The 16,088-nt window shown below is 36.6% G+C and overlaps 1 protein-coding gene across 11 annotated transcripts in view; it reads left to right on the forward strand.

Annotated features, from left to right (window-relative positions):
- IFT81 (intraflagellar transport 81) overlaps positions 1-16,088 on the forward strand; it is a 158,286-nt gene that overhangs the window by 86,988 nt on the left and 55,210 nt on the right. For 10 of the 11 annotated variants that reach the window (XR_004316785.1, XM_032472222.1, XM_032472215.1 and 7 more), the window contains 9 exons: positions 2,006-2,195; positions 2,316-3,016; positions 5,768-5,932; positions 6,463-6,566; positions 7,098-7,278; positions 9,535-9,624; positions 11,958-12,023; positions 12,337-12,447; positions 13,416-13,500. Coding sequence is in view for 10 of the 11 variants with exons in the window: in XM_032472222.1 (XP_032328113.1) it covers positions 5,789-5,932; positions 6,463-6,566; positions 7,098-7,278; positions 9,535-9,624; positions 11,958-12,023; positions 12,337-12,447; positions 13,416-13,500 (781 nt within the window). In the remaining variant the exon portion in view is untranslated. Of the gene's footprint in view, positions 1-2,005; positions 2,196-2,315; positions 3,017-5,716; positions 5,933-6,462; positions 6,567-7,097; positions 7,279-9,534; positions 9,625-11,957; positions 12,024-12,336; positions 12,448-13,415; positions 13,501-16,088 lie in introns of all 11 variants that reach the window. The other variant, XM_032472217.1, reaches the window with a different exon arrangement.

Below are 16,088 nucleotides of genomic sequence, written 5' to 3' on the forward strand. Positions count from 1 at the left end.
TGTCCATCAACAGGTAAATGGATGATCAAAAATCCATACAATGAAATATTATTCTGCCGTAAAAAGGAATGAAGTACTAATATCTGCTACAACATGGATGAACCTTGAAAACATTACACTAAGTGAAAGAAGCCAGATGCTAAGAGCCACATATTTTATGATTCCATTTATATCAAATGGCCAGAAAAGGCAAATCCATAGAAAAGAAAAGCAGATAGTGGTTGCCAGGAGCTGAGAAGTGGTAGGGTTTTTTTTTTTTTTTTTATTGCAAACCAGGAGATGATGGCTAAAGGGAATGGGGTTTTTTGAGGGTGGGGAATGAAAATGTTCTAGGGTTAGATAGCGGTGATGGTTGCACAACTTTGTGAATATGCTAAGAGCAACTGAGTTGTGTACTTTAATTGGGTGAATTGTATGTATGTGGATTATATCCTAATAAGCTACTAAAAAAGTCAGGGTAGGAGTGGGAGTCTTTCAGAAAGTCTGTCTCCTGTGACTGAGACTTCCCTTCACCTATTAAAAGCGTCAACCATAGATCAGCCAAGAGGCATCTTTAGGGTTTACAAGGAAGACTCAATATAGCATCTAAGGAGAAAAAAAGTCTTCATGTGGGTGGCTTCACTTGGGATGTAATCAGCAATGCCTTCACTGTGGTAAAATTGTTGCTAAAGAGTTCTTCCTGGACTCCTCAATGAATCTTTTTATCTTAAACGAATTAAGGGGTGGTAGCAAGTCTTCCTTTGGCCTGTGTGTGGGCCTGATAGATAGGCAGGGACCCAAGATGTGCAGGCCTCTCTAGGTCTCTCTGTTTTGCTTCAGGTTGGAACATGCTTCTCAGTATATGGATCCCAGGAAGCATGCTGATGGGCTTCAGATTCTTTCCTTTGTTTCAGAGCAATCACATTAAGCATAAAATTAACTCAAGTTTGAGTGCAGGGAGTAGATTCCGTTGCTTACTTGAATTTACACAGGATTGAATTCTTATAACTTAAATGTGTGGTGTTTCCATAACAGCAGCAACAGGCAGAGGAGGAACTAAAAACTGCTAGAAAAGCCACCCTTATCTTTGTAGAGCCTGCATTTGTAGACTATAGAAGAAGCATATCTAACCATCTGATTTTTTTAAAAGAAGGGGAAAAAAGGGCAAATGTCCTTAGCTCTTCTGTCAGGCATTGTTCTGATCGCTTTCCTTGTATCAACTCACTCAATCCTCATATCAACCCTTTTAGAAAGATATTATTATTATAGCCACATTTCAGAGATGAGGAAATGAAATAGGCGAGGCCACACAACAGCAATCCAAGATTCAAATCCGGGCAGCCAGGGGAATCTTGTAACACACCCAACAGGATCGATCAAGTATTTCATCCCTTGTATGCATCTTTCGTTGTTACTCCCAGACTTACTTAAGTTATTTAACTTTTCAACGTTTTAAATGTTGCCTCCTCCAACTAGTTTTAAGCTGCTATGAGCTGGGACCCGTCTTAGTTTCTCTCCAAGTGCCCTGCAGCCAGCAGTGTACTCATCTTGGAATATCCTGTTCCCTCTGCCCAAATAACTCTCCCCTTTCCTGTTTGGCTAATTTTTTACTGACTTTTGAACACCACCCTGTCTGATGGAACCTCTCCTGAGAGTACAGTCCCTACAGCTCCAAGTAAAGTTGGGACCCTACATCTGGGTTCTGCCATCATTGAGTCCTTTTATTATAGTATTTATCATAGTTGTATTGGTGTTGCCTGTTCAACTGTGTCTCTTCCCGAACTAGACTGTCAGCTCCATGGGGACAGAGGCCAGGTAATTCCACACCCACCACTGCATCCCCCCAGCCAGCACAGAGGAGGGCATACAGGAGATACCTAATTCGGAATTTGTTTTGTTTTGCTTTCTTTTGTAAATCTGATGCTAAATCTTTAGTTGGTTTCTTCCAAGGTGTTTGAGCAGGCAACTAAGTTCTCAGGGTGTAAGGAATTTCGTTTTTTATTCCTTCTCATTTCTTCATTGCCAGCTGACATCACCACATACAGCGGTCTCCAGTCTAATAGGTGCTGTTCAAAATACCATTCACCAAGGTCTCCCCCCACAGCCAGTTGGTGCAATCCTGGGGTTCTGTCTGCTGTGGTAGTCTTCCTGGCCTCCTCTGTGATCTGGGCATGAAGATTTCCTCCCACCTACCTCATGGAAGGCTCCATGAAGATGTAAGTAGGACCTTATTCATTTCTGCAGGTGCCTAAAAATCGGCTCTCAGAAGCCAAAAGGAGCTTAGGCCATTTACTTTTCTTTCTTTCTTTCTTTTTTTTTTTTTTTAATTCTTTTAGGCTCTCAGCATATTAAAAAATTTTGGATGAAAAATAATTAATTCCCACTACAGGCCGTGTGGCCTAATAACATGACAAAGAAGCTGAAATCTATGATGAATGTGTCTTCTTTTCATCCCGCCAGAGACTACAATTGTTCCTACGTATAACCTAATTTGGAGATAGTTATGTCAAAAACCTAAATTTGAAGCTCAGGCCAAATGCTTCCTCAACCCAAATCCCATCGGCCCTGCCTCAAACAAAGAAGTCATTACCGATGTTTGGTGAATGAAGGAATGAAGGAAGGAGGGAAGGAAGAAAAGAAGGAAGGGAGGAAGGAAAGAAAAGACACATTTAACATGGTTAAATAACGGGTTAAAAACGAAGAGAAGATTTTGTTAACTGCCAACTGCAGGACGTTTGGGAAAGTTTATTGCCACGGTAACAACCCCCCAATCTCTAGGCTGTCTGCAGCGGCTCAGAACGTGTAAACCAAGTTTGCACGTGGGCTCCGCACGCTCGGCACCACATCTGAGGAGCCCCTACCTCCTGAGCGCGCGCCCGCCCGCCCGCGCCGGAGCCCCGCGGAAACTCGCCGACCCTCCCCACCGGAAGTGACGTGTCCACGGCCTAGCAACCGTTGCCAAGGAGCTCGTCTCTAGGAACCCATTAGAGCCCGGATGCCTCCTGGGGGGAAAGTGGTTTCGTGAGGAGAATTTGAGGTAACCTCGCTAACCCGCGTTCGGAAACTCCCCCGAACCCCGAAATAGAAGCGAGCGAGCTCCCCTCCTCTTTCCCTTCTCAGCACCACACCTCGCAAGTGAAGGGGTCGCAGCAAAGCCCCCACATTGAGGGTTAGCCCCTGTGGGGCCTCGAGGTGATCCGGGGCGCTCCCTGGCAGGATGAACCGTCATGGGGCCCAGAGCAGCACCCGCGAGGTTCCTGGGTCGTATGTGGTCCCCTCCCCCCGAGCCTCGGGGGCAGAGGGGTGAGGACACTATTTTGGGGAGTCTTAGGAGGCTGCAGGTCCAGCGCTCTTGCGACTCTGGGACCAGGGCAGTGTCGTTTCTGTCCCGAGTTGTGCCAGATAAACGCCTGTCCTGGTTTTAATTCTTACCCCCACCCCCTCAGGTTCTTATGTGGGTGAGTGCTTGTGAATTATTGTGGCAGCTTTCCGCTGGAATAGGGAAGAGTAATTGCTTTTGCTAATTTTAGAACCCAGAGCCCACTGGGCATAGACAACCTACCTGTTCAGTACGTCTTTGTCCTTAGCGGGTGACCATCTGAAAGCTGGTGGGCACCTAGGTGGGAAACGCAGTTAGTTTCTTTTCCTGGTAACGTTTTACTCGTTTATCCATGTGTTTTGTTTTTTGGAAAAGGAAAAAAGAATATATATTTGTGTGTATATATGTTATGTTTTATATATGTAATTTCTACATATATAACGCCTAAATGATTTTTAAAAATTTTAAAATATGTCATTTCATTTTTTATTTTGGGAGGGGGAGGTAATTAATTTTACTTATTGAAGAGGTACTGGGGATTGAACCCAGGACCCCGTGCATGCCAAGCAAGCACTCCACTACTTGAGCTATGCCCCTCCACCTAAAAATTAAATATATCATGTGTGAAAGTTGTGACATGGACTTTTATATAAAATACTTTCAACAGTGGAAAAATTGCTTCTCCAATGTGGATTTTTATTTAATTTATGCAAAGGTTTTCCTTTTACAGCTTGAAGGAAACTTCACATTAAACTACATTGGTTATCTTTTCTACCATCTTCTGGCTTATTTTTCAGCAATAATAATCATTTACTCATAATATTATCATAATTATAGGGAAATGATAATATTTATACATTTTGATGTTTTCTAAATATCCAGCTCCACCCACTGAATGTAAAAAAATCTATTTCAGAGCAAGGTTCATGCAGCTCCAACTAATATCTTACATAAAATGGCATCTCTTCATTCATGATTAAAAACTATTAGGGATCACTGAAGTATTTTTTTTCTTTCTTTCTTTCTTTCTGTAGCAGTTCATTTTTTAATTCATTTTTTAAAAATTGCTGGTTTAAAAAACTGCTTGCTTGCAACTTTCTACCACTTATTCCCATACTAAACATGCAAGAAACATTAGGGGTCTTGGTTAAGCTGTTTCAACAATTAGTCAGATAATCAATGTTTTAAAAAATTTATGATCTTTCTCACTGCCACCTTGTTTAGGCTTATGTTTTTTTCTGACCTTGGGCCTGTGAACAAATTCATTAAGTCTAACAGAAGAAGCCACTGTTTTAGATGCAGTGGGTATTCAGAGATAGAATTAGGCAGATATGTCCTCATGGAATTTACAGTTTAGTAGAGAAGAGAAACTGTACAGTAGTAACTAGTACAAAATAGAAAAGTAACTCCAGGAGAGCAGTACAGATAAAGTGGTCAACTTGGAGGGCAGGTGCTGCTATTCTGATGCAGAACGTGGAGGGCAGCGATTTCCTGGAGGAACTTGCATTTGGAGGGCAGGGCTTGAAAGACAGGTAGGATTTAACCTCTGGAGGGTGGGTCGGCGGGGGAAGGAGAATAGCCCTATAGTCCTAGGCAGAGAAAACGGTATTAACTGAAGGCAGAGGAGGAGAGACTATTTAGGGAGCAGTGATTATTTTAGCTGAAGTTTGAAAGGGTGAAAGGTAACAATTTGGAAATAAAATCGGGAAAGGCGAAATTGAGCTAGATCTTAAAGAGTCTCAAAATCCAGGACTTTGGACTTTATTTTGTAGGCAGTCAGAAGCCTACAAATGATTTGGAATGTGAGAGGCAGAGACCCGAACTATTGAAGGCAAAGGAGATGAAGGCCTGAGTTACTAGAGCCAGTGCCTACAAGGCCAAGCCAATAACGTCAGTGAGTAAAGAGTAGCAGGGGAGGAAAACAAAACACACCCGAAAAGCACATACCCAGGCTGAAGCTTGCAGCCTCTCCCCAGTTTCAGACGGCTGTGGCCTTATACCAAGTGGACCCAGGGTTGCCAGATCTGATTTTCAAGAGAAATTGGAAATTTGGATTAATGTGGACTGCTAATAAAGAAAAAAAATTAGAAGCATGTCTACAGGCTAACAAGTTTTTATCCTTGAGTAGAAGTTGTGGAGCTGAATGGGAGAAATGTTAGTGTAGGTGGGATTTATTATTCATTTGTCTATGTTAATTTGATGTTAATTCATGTGATTGTTATTACACCAGATGCATATATAAAAACACACAGCATTAAGTGTTAACAGTATTCATAATAAAGTCTGCATACTCTAATTTCTTTCAACAAAATAATCCTTTCCACAGCAGTTTGCATGCCATGTAGAATTATACTTTCTATGCCTACTTCTTATGAACTTAATACTGATTTTTTGTTTACTGTATTTTTGTTAACACAGAACTTTGTTACGAACAAATTGGATTTTTTTTCCTGTATTTTTATTCTTTAGTTTAAATTATAAGGCCTAATTATGAGTGATCAAATCAAATTCATCGTGGACAATCTCAATAAGGAGCCTTTTAGGAAGAACTATAATTTAATCACATTTGATTCCCTGGAGCCAATGCAACTATTACAAGTTCTCAATGATGTTCTGGCTGAGATTGACCCAAAGGTAAGAATTTTCTCTTTCTCTGTGATGAAAAGGGCAGCAAGAAAGTCCGTTTCTGCCACTAAATATCTGTGAGTATTGGGCAAATTACTTAACCTCTCTGGGCCTAATTTTTCATGCCTGTAAAATGGTAGTGCTTTTAAGTTTTCTCTACTACCTCAAAAATAAATTATCTACTTGTACCTTATTTAGAAATTATTTGTCTGCTTCCAAACATAAATAGATTTGGTCCTGGAATGAAAGTGCTCGTACAAAAGGTTTTATTGTATTGCAAGTTAGCTCATGTCTCTCATACACCGGCCTTTTCCACTGGAGGCTTTTTTAAACTTGACCTTCTTAATATGAATCCTGATTTGACTTGTGTGTACCCTCACTTGGAATCTAGGGCCTCCATACTTGATCTGTTTTTATGAAGAGACCCCATTGTGACTATTATGCTCTAGCAGAACAGTTTTGTCAGTGGGATTAAATATTGTTCTTTGTTAGATACACAATAACAACGTTTTTTTTTTTTCAATTTCTTTATTTGTTAGCAAGTTGTGGATATCCGAGAGGAGATGCCAGAGCAGACAGCCAAACGGATGTTGAGCCTTCTTGGTATCCTTAAATACAAACCTCCAGGAAATGCCACGGACATGTAAGAATCTGATCAAGTGATGCTTTCTTAGAGCTGTGCTTTAGTAGCCAAACCTTCATAGGCTACAGTCAGTCTTTCTAGGCAATACCTGTACTCCCCAAGTCAGTGGCCTCAAAACATCGCTGAATTTCAAAATAATCTTGAACTTTTAATGTTATTTTGTCACGCAGACGTCTTAAGTGGGTCAGTTCTTTCTCCTAATCAGAAAAGTCAGGCAAATCCACTATTCCATTTTTTCATTTATCTACCATAAAACAATAACTTAAAGCTGCCCAGTAAATGAAGTGAAGTATTAAGGCTGACCACGCCAGTTAATGGTTCCAAAGCAACCTCCCCATATATTCCAGTGATATATTGTGGGCCTAATTTTATAATTGTTAATGTGCAGACTGACTTTAGAATAGCCTTGGTTTTATTTTTTTAAAAAGTCATGGAAAGTCATCAGGAAATTGTAAATTGGATTTTGAGCAATTGTTAATCTCTTTTCAAGGTTTACTTACAAGCCTCTGTGTGTTTATTTTCTTTTTATAGGAGTACCTTTCGTCAGGGCCTGGTGATTGGAAGTAAACCTGTAATTTATCCAGTGCTCCACTGGCTTCTTCAGAGGACTAATGAACTGAAGAAAAGAGCATATTTAGCTCGTTTTTTAATAAAACTTGAGGTACCAAGTGAGTTTCTTCAGGATGAAACTGTGGCTGATACCAATAAACAGGTATATAATATATAAATGGTATTTTTAAGCTATCTGTAGTGGGTTGCAAGGTGTACATGTTGAAATATATGTTGATCTCTCTTAAGTTTATTTGCTATCTGTATTACCTGGGGCACCAAGGTAAAATAAGTTATCAGCTAACGTTCAACTGTAATCATGTATGAAAATATTGACTGTACACAAATACCATTTTGATGATTAAAGTATGTGGTTAGCAAAAAACCCTAAAATTAGGATTTTAAAATTTAATTTATTATTTAAGAAATGTGGGTAGATAGGATCCTGGACTTGGAACTGCAGAGCACTTTGTTGATCAGTTAGTGACTATTACAATTTGTCATCCAAATCAGAGAGAAAAAGGACTATCAAAATAATTACACCAGACACAACATTGTAAACTGACTATAACTCAATAAAATAAAATTTAAAAAAAAAAAGTTACACCAGAGCAAAAGATGTGAACTGACACTACCCCAGTTAAATTGGGACATGTGAGCACCTTTAAAGATTGTGTGTAGGCAAAGAAGCCAGGCTTGTGCTCTCAAAAGAAGGTCTCAAGCAGGCAGAAGGTAGAGAAAGGACCAGGAATTTGAAATTTCAGTGCTCTTTCCTCACCCGAGTTTTGGGGTGATACTGGGTTCTGGCCTTAAGGTCTTAAAGCTCTTGACTGCTCAGGATTCTGGCTGGGCTCACTCCTGGTCCTGGGATTTCAAAGCATTGCCCATCAAAGATTATGGAAGGAGAGGATTCAGGCTTAAGATTTGAAAGGACTTTGGTTTGGAAGGAAAAAAAAAACCTCTGTTTAGCACTTTGTGTTTTTGTTCCATAGTGGGTACATGGACTTATTTGTGCCCGTATGTTGTGAACAGTTTGTCAGTCTCTCTCCCCAATGGATTGTGAGGTCTATGAAGACAGGTATCATGTTTTATCCATCTTTGTTTTTCTCCAGGGTTTTGTAGGGTTGCTTCTATATGGTATGTGCCCAAAATTTTGCATTGAAACAAAATGATCAACTGAATGTTGAATTTTCATCCATATATTATGTTATTTTGCGTAGCCATGGTGGTCACTCAAAAGAGTCAGTATTGATCTCTTAAGACATTTCTAGGGTTGAAAGTTTTATGCAAATAATTATGTCAAACTTTACATTAGAAGCCATGAGAAAAGTACAGCAGAATGAGACCACCACAGCCCTTACTTTGAAGACTTTACATTATGTGAGAAGTAGAGAAGTGAAAACATGAAGTATTTTCTCTTCCCTGCCATCCCCCGTCAATAAATTGGATAAAAACTAATGCCTCTGGAGGAAGTTTATTAATAGTTTTTACTAAATATGCCCAGCTAATTATTAATGGAAAATTAATAATAATAAAGACATATTTGTTCTTGAAGCATCTTTTGAGTTGTGTATATAAAATGACTTACACAGTTAGCCAGTCATTTAGCAGAGAGCCTGATTAAAAATGCACATTGTCTTTCTGAATGAAGAGTTTTAGAATCATTGATTTACAGATTTGCAGGATATTATCAGTGAAGAAAAAATGTTATTAATTTCCTGTCATTATCCACCAAAAATACTATTTAAAAAAATTTTGGATAAGAGTTGAGATTTTTTTCATTCATTCAGCTATTTTTTATTGAAAACTTTTATCAGTTATGCACTATTCTAGGCCCCAGGGATACAGAAGTCTACATGAGTAATATGATCTTTGTCCTCCTGGCTCTCACTGTCTAAAGGAGGGAGGCAGACCAGTAACTAGCAATTACAATTTTATACGGTATTTACTCTGATATCATGATACTCTGATATAGGATAGATACAGGGCTAGAGAAGGCTCTTTGAGGATAGTGAGGTCTATGCTTAGACCTGGAGGATGAATAAGAGATACCCAGGCTGGGGGTGAGGGGGTCACAGGTATTCTCAGAGGAATAGGGTGTGGAAATCGAAGGTGAGAGTATGGACTATTCCAGGGATTGAAAGAATACCAACATGGCTAGAGTACAGAATGTGAGTTAGGAAAGTAACCAGAGAAGTCTTTAGTGACTGGATAATATACACCTACTTTTTTGTGTCCTATATAAATGTTTAAGGATGTATTTTAATGCTATTCTATAATGATTTAAGTAATCACTGTAGGTTAATAGATAACTTTATTAAGAGAAGCCTACTAAAAATAATAAAAATAAAAAATAGAAAAAAGAAAAGCCTACTGAATCTAGTCATTAGTTTATCATTTTTTCAACTTGTTCTTTTAGTATGAAGAGTTGATGGAAGCCTTTAAAACTTTGCATAAAGAATGTGAACAGCTCAAGGCATCTGGATTTTCTACAGCAGAAATACGAAGGGTAAAGGAAAAAAAGCATCATAATTTTTCTGGATTTGAATAATATTAGATTTAGCAATTTTATTTTTAGTTAATTCAGTATGAGTCTTAAGACTATATGGAAACTAGTGATAGCAAATGGCAGATTTTCTCTTGTAGGGCGTTTGCTGGTTCTTTACTGAAGAAATTAATGAGGCCAGGCTGAATTCATAATGGATTCTTATGCACTATGTAGACCATTACCATGGATTAAAAGTAATTTAATTTTGGGTCTTTATCTAACATATATACATTGGATATATGTTATAGAAAATAGAGAAAAGAACAAAGAAGGAAAAGATCCAATTGTTAGCACTTTGTTGTACTATATCCTTTCAGGTTTTGTGTGTGTATATGTGTGTGTATTTGGGATCACGCTGTATCCATAATTATTTGTATCTTATTATTTTTTAATCATTACATTGTGAATATATTCCCATGGTTATCTTTCTACAATATGATTTTTAATGACTAAATAATACTCCATGGTACAGATAGTTTAACCATTTTTAGTGTTTTGTTTTCATTTCTTTCTGTTATAGATAATGCTCTGATTATCTTCTACATAAATTTACTTTGGGATATCTGTGATTGTTTCCTTAGAATAAATTTCTAGAAGTGGAATTCTTATTAAAGCATATGAGAACTTTTAGGACTTTTGATGCATGTTACTTAATGTTCTCCAAAAATATCTTTATATTCTCACCAGGCATATAAGTTCTTTCTCTGAACACTTGCTAATTCTCACTTTCATAGATTTTGTACTTTTAGAAATAAAAACTTTATCTTCTCATTTAATCAGGACTTCTAATGTTAGTTGCTTCCTCAGGGAGGCCTTCCCAGATTCTTCAGATAGATTAGTTCCCCCAATTCTTTTTGTTTTATAACATTGATTACACTTATGATTATTTTAATGTCTGTTTTCCCAACTATATTCAGACCCTATGAGGGCAAGGACCATGTCTGTGTATCTTGTTCACCACTATATCCCTAGTGCCTATCACAGTGCCCTGCATATGGTAGGTTCTCAGTAAGAGTTTGTTGAATATACTAGATATGAAAGATGAACGCACATCTAATGCAAGAGAAAGACCCACAAGTAGATACTTATAAAAAAGTATGGAATAAGAGATAGATGTTCATCTCCTATTCCTCTATTATGTCATGTGAATGAACTCAAATGATAAAATAACCAAGATTCTGTAATTTTAATTTTGTTAATTATTACCAAATTATTTTAAACATATTCTTTGTAAGGAAATATGATTAAGCTAAAAGTAGAAAATAGTTCATTCATAACTCCATGCTCTAGCAATAACTACTACTTGTATTTTAGTGAATACATTTAAACCTTTTTCTTGGTATTGTATTATAAATAAATGTTATAGTCTGCTTCTTTCAAGTAATGTCATATCATGACTTTTTATCATGTCAGTCATCATTTTTCTGCATAATTTTTAGTGACTTTCATTGTGTTGTGACATAATTTACTTAATAATCTTCAAACAATTGGGTCATTTCCAATTTTTAGATATAAATAGCACCTAAGACAATCCTTACAGTGTCCCAGAGGTGAAGTTACTGGGCCAGAAAGTATGCACATTTATTTTAAGACTTGATATTGTTCTTCAATACAATGCCACCAGTAGGGAGTAACAGTGTCTATTTCCGCAAACTGTATCAATACTGACTACCATGTATATTTTTCATTTTAGTATTGCTGTGAGACTTAGCTTATTAGGTTTTGGGGCTTGGTAAGGACTTTTTTTTTTGTTTTTACTGGAAATATTGTGGAGCTGATTAAAAGGAAGGTGGTTTGTTTGAAGTCTTTATTTGTAGAAAGGAATTTGGTTAATTGACAAAAGCCAGACACAAATTTATGTCCTGAAAACACCATAGTCTTAAAAACAATTTTGATGGAAAATTGGCAGAATATATAGTTTGATATTTAATAGAGCAGATGGGATGTCAGCAGCTGTTGTTCATGTTTTTAGACCTGCACACTTTCCATTGTAGAAAATTTTTGGAAAATCACGTGCCCATATTTGAAATCAGAATACAAATGTGCCAGTTGGTAGCTTTACCTTGCTACTTTATAACCTGTTTTAGTTGCTTTTCTAGATGAACACCAAGATGCCAAATAAAGAACTCTGGTTGGGGGACAGAAATGCCCTTTATCTAAAAGGGGATCTTGGTTGCTTACGGCTCTAGTTGTAAGTGAAGAAAATGGAAGATGCATAATCATATAAAAACCTCACTTGAATTCTACAGATGAAGAATACTTTTCCTTATAATGTCTTCTTGACTGTTTTTTAGGATATCAGTGCGATGGAGGAAGAAAAGGATCAGCTCATTAAGAGAGTTGAACGTTTGAAGAAAAGGGTAAGGCAAGAGCTAGCACTGTAAGACTTTGGCCCCAAGTCCTAAGGACTTGCAAAGATTTAGGAATGCAAATAAAGATTAAGCAAGGCGTGAGTGTACATCTAAGGATGGACTCAAATAACATTGATGGGAAGGGAATCTCCCTGGGCAGTAGCCCAGAACTTTTAAGGACCTGGAGTCTGGAACTTTCATGTCATCTCTCGGGAATACTATTTACCAAAAGGAAATGATAAGTGGATGTCTGCGTTATGTGACCTCCTAATGTCTGTCTTAAACCTGACAGTAACATATACTACTTATTCCCATACTGTAGGTGGAGACAGTTCAGAATCATCAACGGATGCTTAAAATAGCAAGACAACTTCGAGTTGAGAAAGAGAGAGAAGAATTTCTTGCCCAACAGAAACAGGAACAAAAGAATCAGGTATCCACATAAAAGTTTATATTCTCATGATCATTCAAATGCTGGAAGCTCCTGTTTCCCTTTGTTAACATGATAGAATACTCTTTTAAGGTATTTTGTGCCACCAACAGCAGAAACAATACCACATTTGGGGTTCTGTATCCTCTGTATGTATCTATACACTATCTTTTGGTCTACGCTTAATTCATGTTGTTGCAACATTGCAGAATATTCATTGTAATGTTAAGCAGTAAGATTAACTGTGAATAAAGCTTCTAGAATCTCTAAAGGGTATCCTGAGATTCTGGGGCTATGAGAGCGTTCATTTTATTCCACTGATCACAGTATTCTTTATTCTTTTGTGAAAAGACACAAAATCACACACAGTCCATGTTTTTATACTTTGCCTTCAAGAAAAAATAATTTGTCCAGGAAGTACTTCTTTTATTTTATTAAAAATCTATCTTAAAACTGAGTAGACTTGTACATTAAAAATACATATCAAATCAGCTCCAGTTCCTACGAAACGGGTAGTTTAGGTGTTTGACTCTTTTGGAACTTGACTTGGCATCAGAATAGTTACACTGCAGCAGTGAGCTGCCTTGCCCACGCCCTGAATGGTTACTTAGCATCAGCTTCTGATTCTGAGACGTGATTTCAGAGAATGCTAGCATTCCTTAGAATTGAGAAAACTGTGTTTTAACAAGAAAAGCCTGGTGCATGTATTTCTTTAACAAGTATTTTTCTTTGATCACCTAATTCAACAAATAACTAAAGAAAAATTTCTAAAAGCTTTTTTTTTAAGTGTTACATGAAAAGATATTGAGAGAACCAGTTAAATTTTTGGTTTAGCATAATAATTTCCTTGGTTCTTATTATTTGTTCCTTTTATATCACAAGAATTATGTGGAACTTGTAATTTTCATTGCTTGTCTTTGTGAGTGATAGGTTTCAAGCAAGTAATAGAGTTTTTAAATTGTATTTTAAAGCTATTTCATGCAGTGCAGAGACTACAAAGAATACAAAACCAGCTGAAAAGTATGCGCCATGCAGCAGCAGATGCGAAGCCTGAAAGTAAGTAGAAATTGTCATATGATACAGGTGATCGTGTAATGTGATATAGGTGATTGTATCAGTGAGAATATTAGTTTAAATTGATCGTCTTCCTTAAAGCAATCAACTATTGGGAATTAATTGTCATCAAGTGATAGCTCAGCATTTTGGGGCATCATTTTTCATAACTAGTAAATGACAGCCCTGATGAAGATACCCTTAAATGTTCACCTGGGGTTTCTTAATTCCCTTTCAGTGTTTTGTCAGGGTAGGTGAAGGTAATGAAAACCACCATGGAGGAAGGCTCTCTGGTGTGTGAATATGTAAGATACTTAGAAAGGATGTTATGTGAAAGATGGATGGAAAAAATAGCATTATTGGTTTTCATGCCAGGCCTATAAAAAAAAAGAATAAATTCCTGGACCCTTAAAACTGAGTGTTTTCTCATATTTTGGGTTCTGCCAGTGACATGGGTATCCCTGTCTTTGTTGTCATATTAGCTTTACATAGAGAATAAGTTGTTCTAATATCTCAGATTATACCACCAAACCCACCCTAGTCAGTTTTTAAGTGTTTTTTTCGCTCATCAGAAGGGAGATCTTGCAAACTGGAAGTGCAGTACAAAGCTCTCACTGGTGTTGAAGACATATTCCAGTGTAAATATGCAGCTGTTAGAGGGTAAATTTATCTTTTTCTAGTATTCTGTGAAATATTATACTCTAAGATATAATACATAGAATGACTGTAATAAAGAAGACAATCAATAAAAAGTGTTGACAAGGATGTGGAGAAATTGGAACCTGCATACACTGCTGGTGGGAATATAAAATGATGCAACCACTTTGGAAAACAGTTTGGCAGTTCCTCAAAAAAAGTTAAAAATGTAGTTACCATATGATCCAGCAATTTCATTCCTAGATATCTGCCCAAGAGAATTGAAAACATATGTCTACACAAAAACTTGTACATAAATGTTCATAGCAGCACTGCTCACAGTAGCCAAAAAGTAGAAACAACCCCAGTATCCTTAAACTGTTGAATGAGTAAACAGTGGAATATTATTCACTAATAGAAGGAATGAAGTATTGATACATGCTGTAATATGGATGAATTGCCAAAACATCTTAAGTGAAAGAAACTAGTCAAAAAGACCATATATTATATGATCCCGTTTGTATGAAATTTTCAGAATAAGCAAATCCATAGAGATAAAAATCAAACTAGTTAGGGGATTGTAGGGGAGGACAGTTGTGTTGGTGGGTGAGTGTTTAGGGGGAGGAAGTGACTGCTAGTTGGTATAGAGGCTTCTTTTGAAGTTGATAAAAATGATCTAAAATTGATTGTGGTGATCGTTATATGATTCTGTGAATATACTAAAAAAACCATTGAATTGTACAGTTTAAATGGATGAATTTTATGACTATATGGTAAATTATATCTCAATAAAGCTGTTAAAAGAGATAATACAGTATTTCCTTGATTCTAGACACATAGTCTTTCCAATTTTAATTGTTTTTGCAACAGGAAGTATATTTTACACTTTATATATACATTTAACATGGTAGTTGTAATTTAGTTGATGGTGTCTTATAATTGATGGCACCTTAAAATCAAGGAAACATGGTATATTTAATTGATATCTAAGAAACCAGTATATTATTCCCTGCAACGTATATGGTTAAATACATGTTAATCAATGGCTTTCCATAGAATCTCTCACTCCTCTCAGTCATAGATTCAGATCCAGGCAATACCTGGAAGTTGGTGTGCATTTAGTTGTTGGTGTCATTTGATTATTTATTCACTAAGTTTTCGCTTTTTAGGAGAATGTTAATTTTCAAGACAAAAATTTTAATGCTTTTTTTCTCCTTAGCATAATATATAATATATCTTCTCAGTATGTGTTCTTTGGATTTGATGTCCCTTCATATCTTTACTGTAAAAAATTAAGACGTCTTCAAAGTAAATTAATTAAATTGTAGCTATTTAAAAATTAATATCAATAAGCAATTTGTTTACATAGGTCCATCCTTGCTAAGTGATTTTTAGAACTTACCACTTAATTTTTGAGAATGAAGATAATGTATACAAATCTGAAAGATTTGGTGTGCAGAAAAATAATCAATTGATCCATACAGTTTAATACAATTTAAAATGTTAGCCTGAACATGTGTTTCTACAATATTTGTTATCCTTAATTTTATTAGGTTAAATATTTTTTGCGATTATGTTTTAATTCTGATAACTAAACAGAATATCAAGAGATATTTACAGTACTAATAGTACTTCACTTTTTGAGTTGTTAGACTTTATTTTGCTTTGGCTGTCTAACCTAAATAGAATTGTTTGGGTCAGGAAATACAAACTATTTAGTAATAAAATGGACAAATAAACTTGCTCTGCTTGGGGCATCTCTTGAAATGTTGGTTTAAAATATTAATATAAGTAATATGTTAGTGGATGCCGCTAAACAATAAAATCAGTTGCATTGTTAATAGTAATAGAAATAATTGGCTCAAACCAGTAGTCCATTAATTCAATATTTATTGAACACCTGCTACACATCAGGTACTGTGCTAAGTGCTGGGAATAGAAAGCAAAGATATTTC

Source organism: Camelus ferus, chromosome 32 (genome assembly GCF_009834535.1).
Source record: "Camelus ferus isolate YT-003-E chromosome 32, BCGSAC_Cfer_1.0, whole genome shotgun sequence".
Lineage (NCBI taxonomy): Eukaryota > Metazoa > Chordata > Mammalia > Artiodactyla > Camelidae > Camelus > Camelus ferus.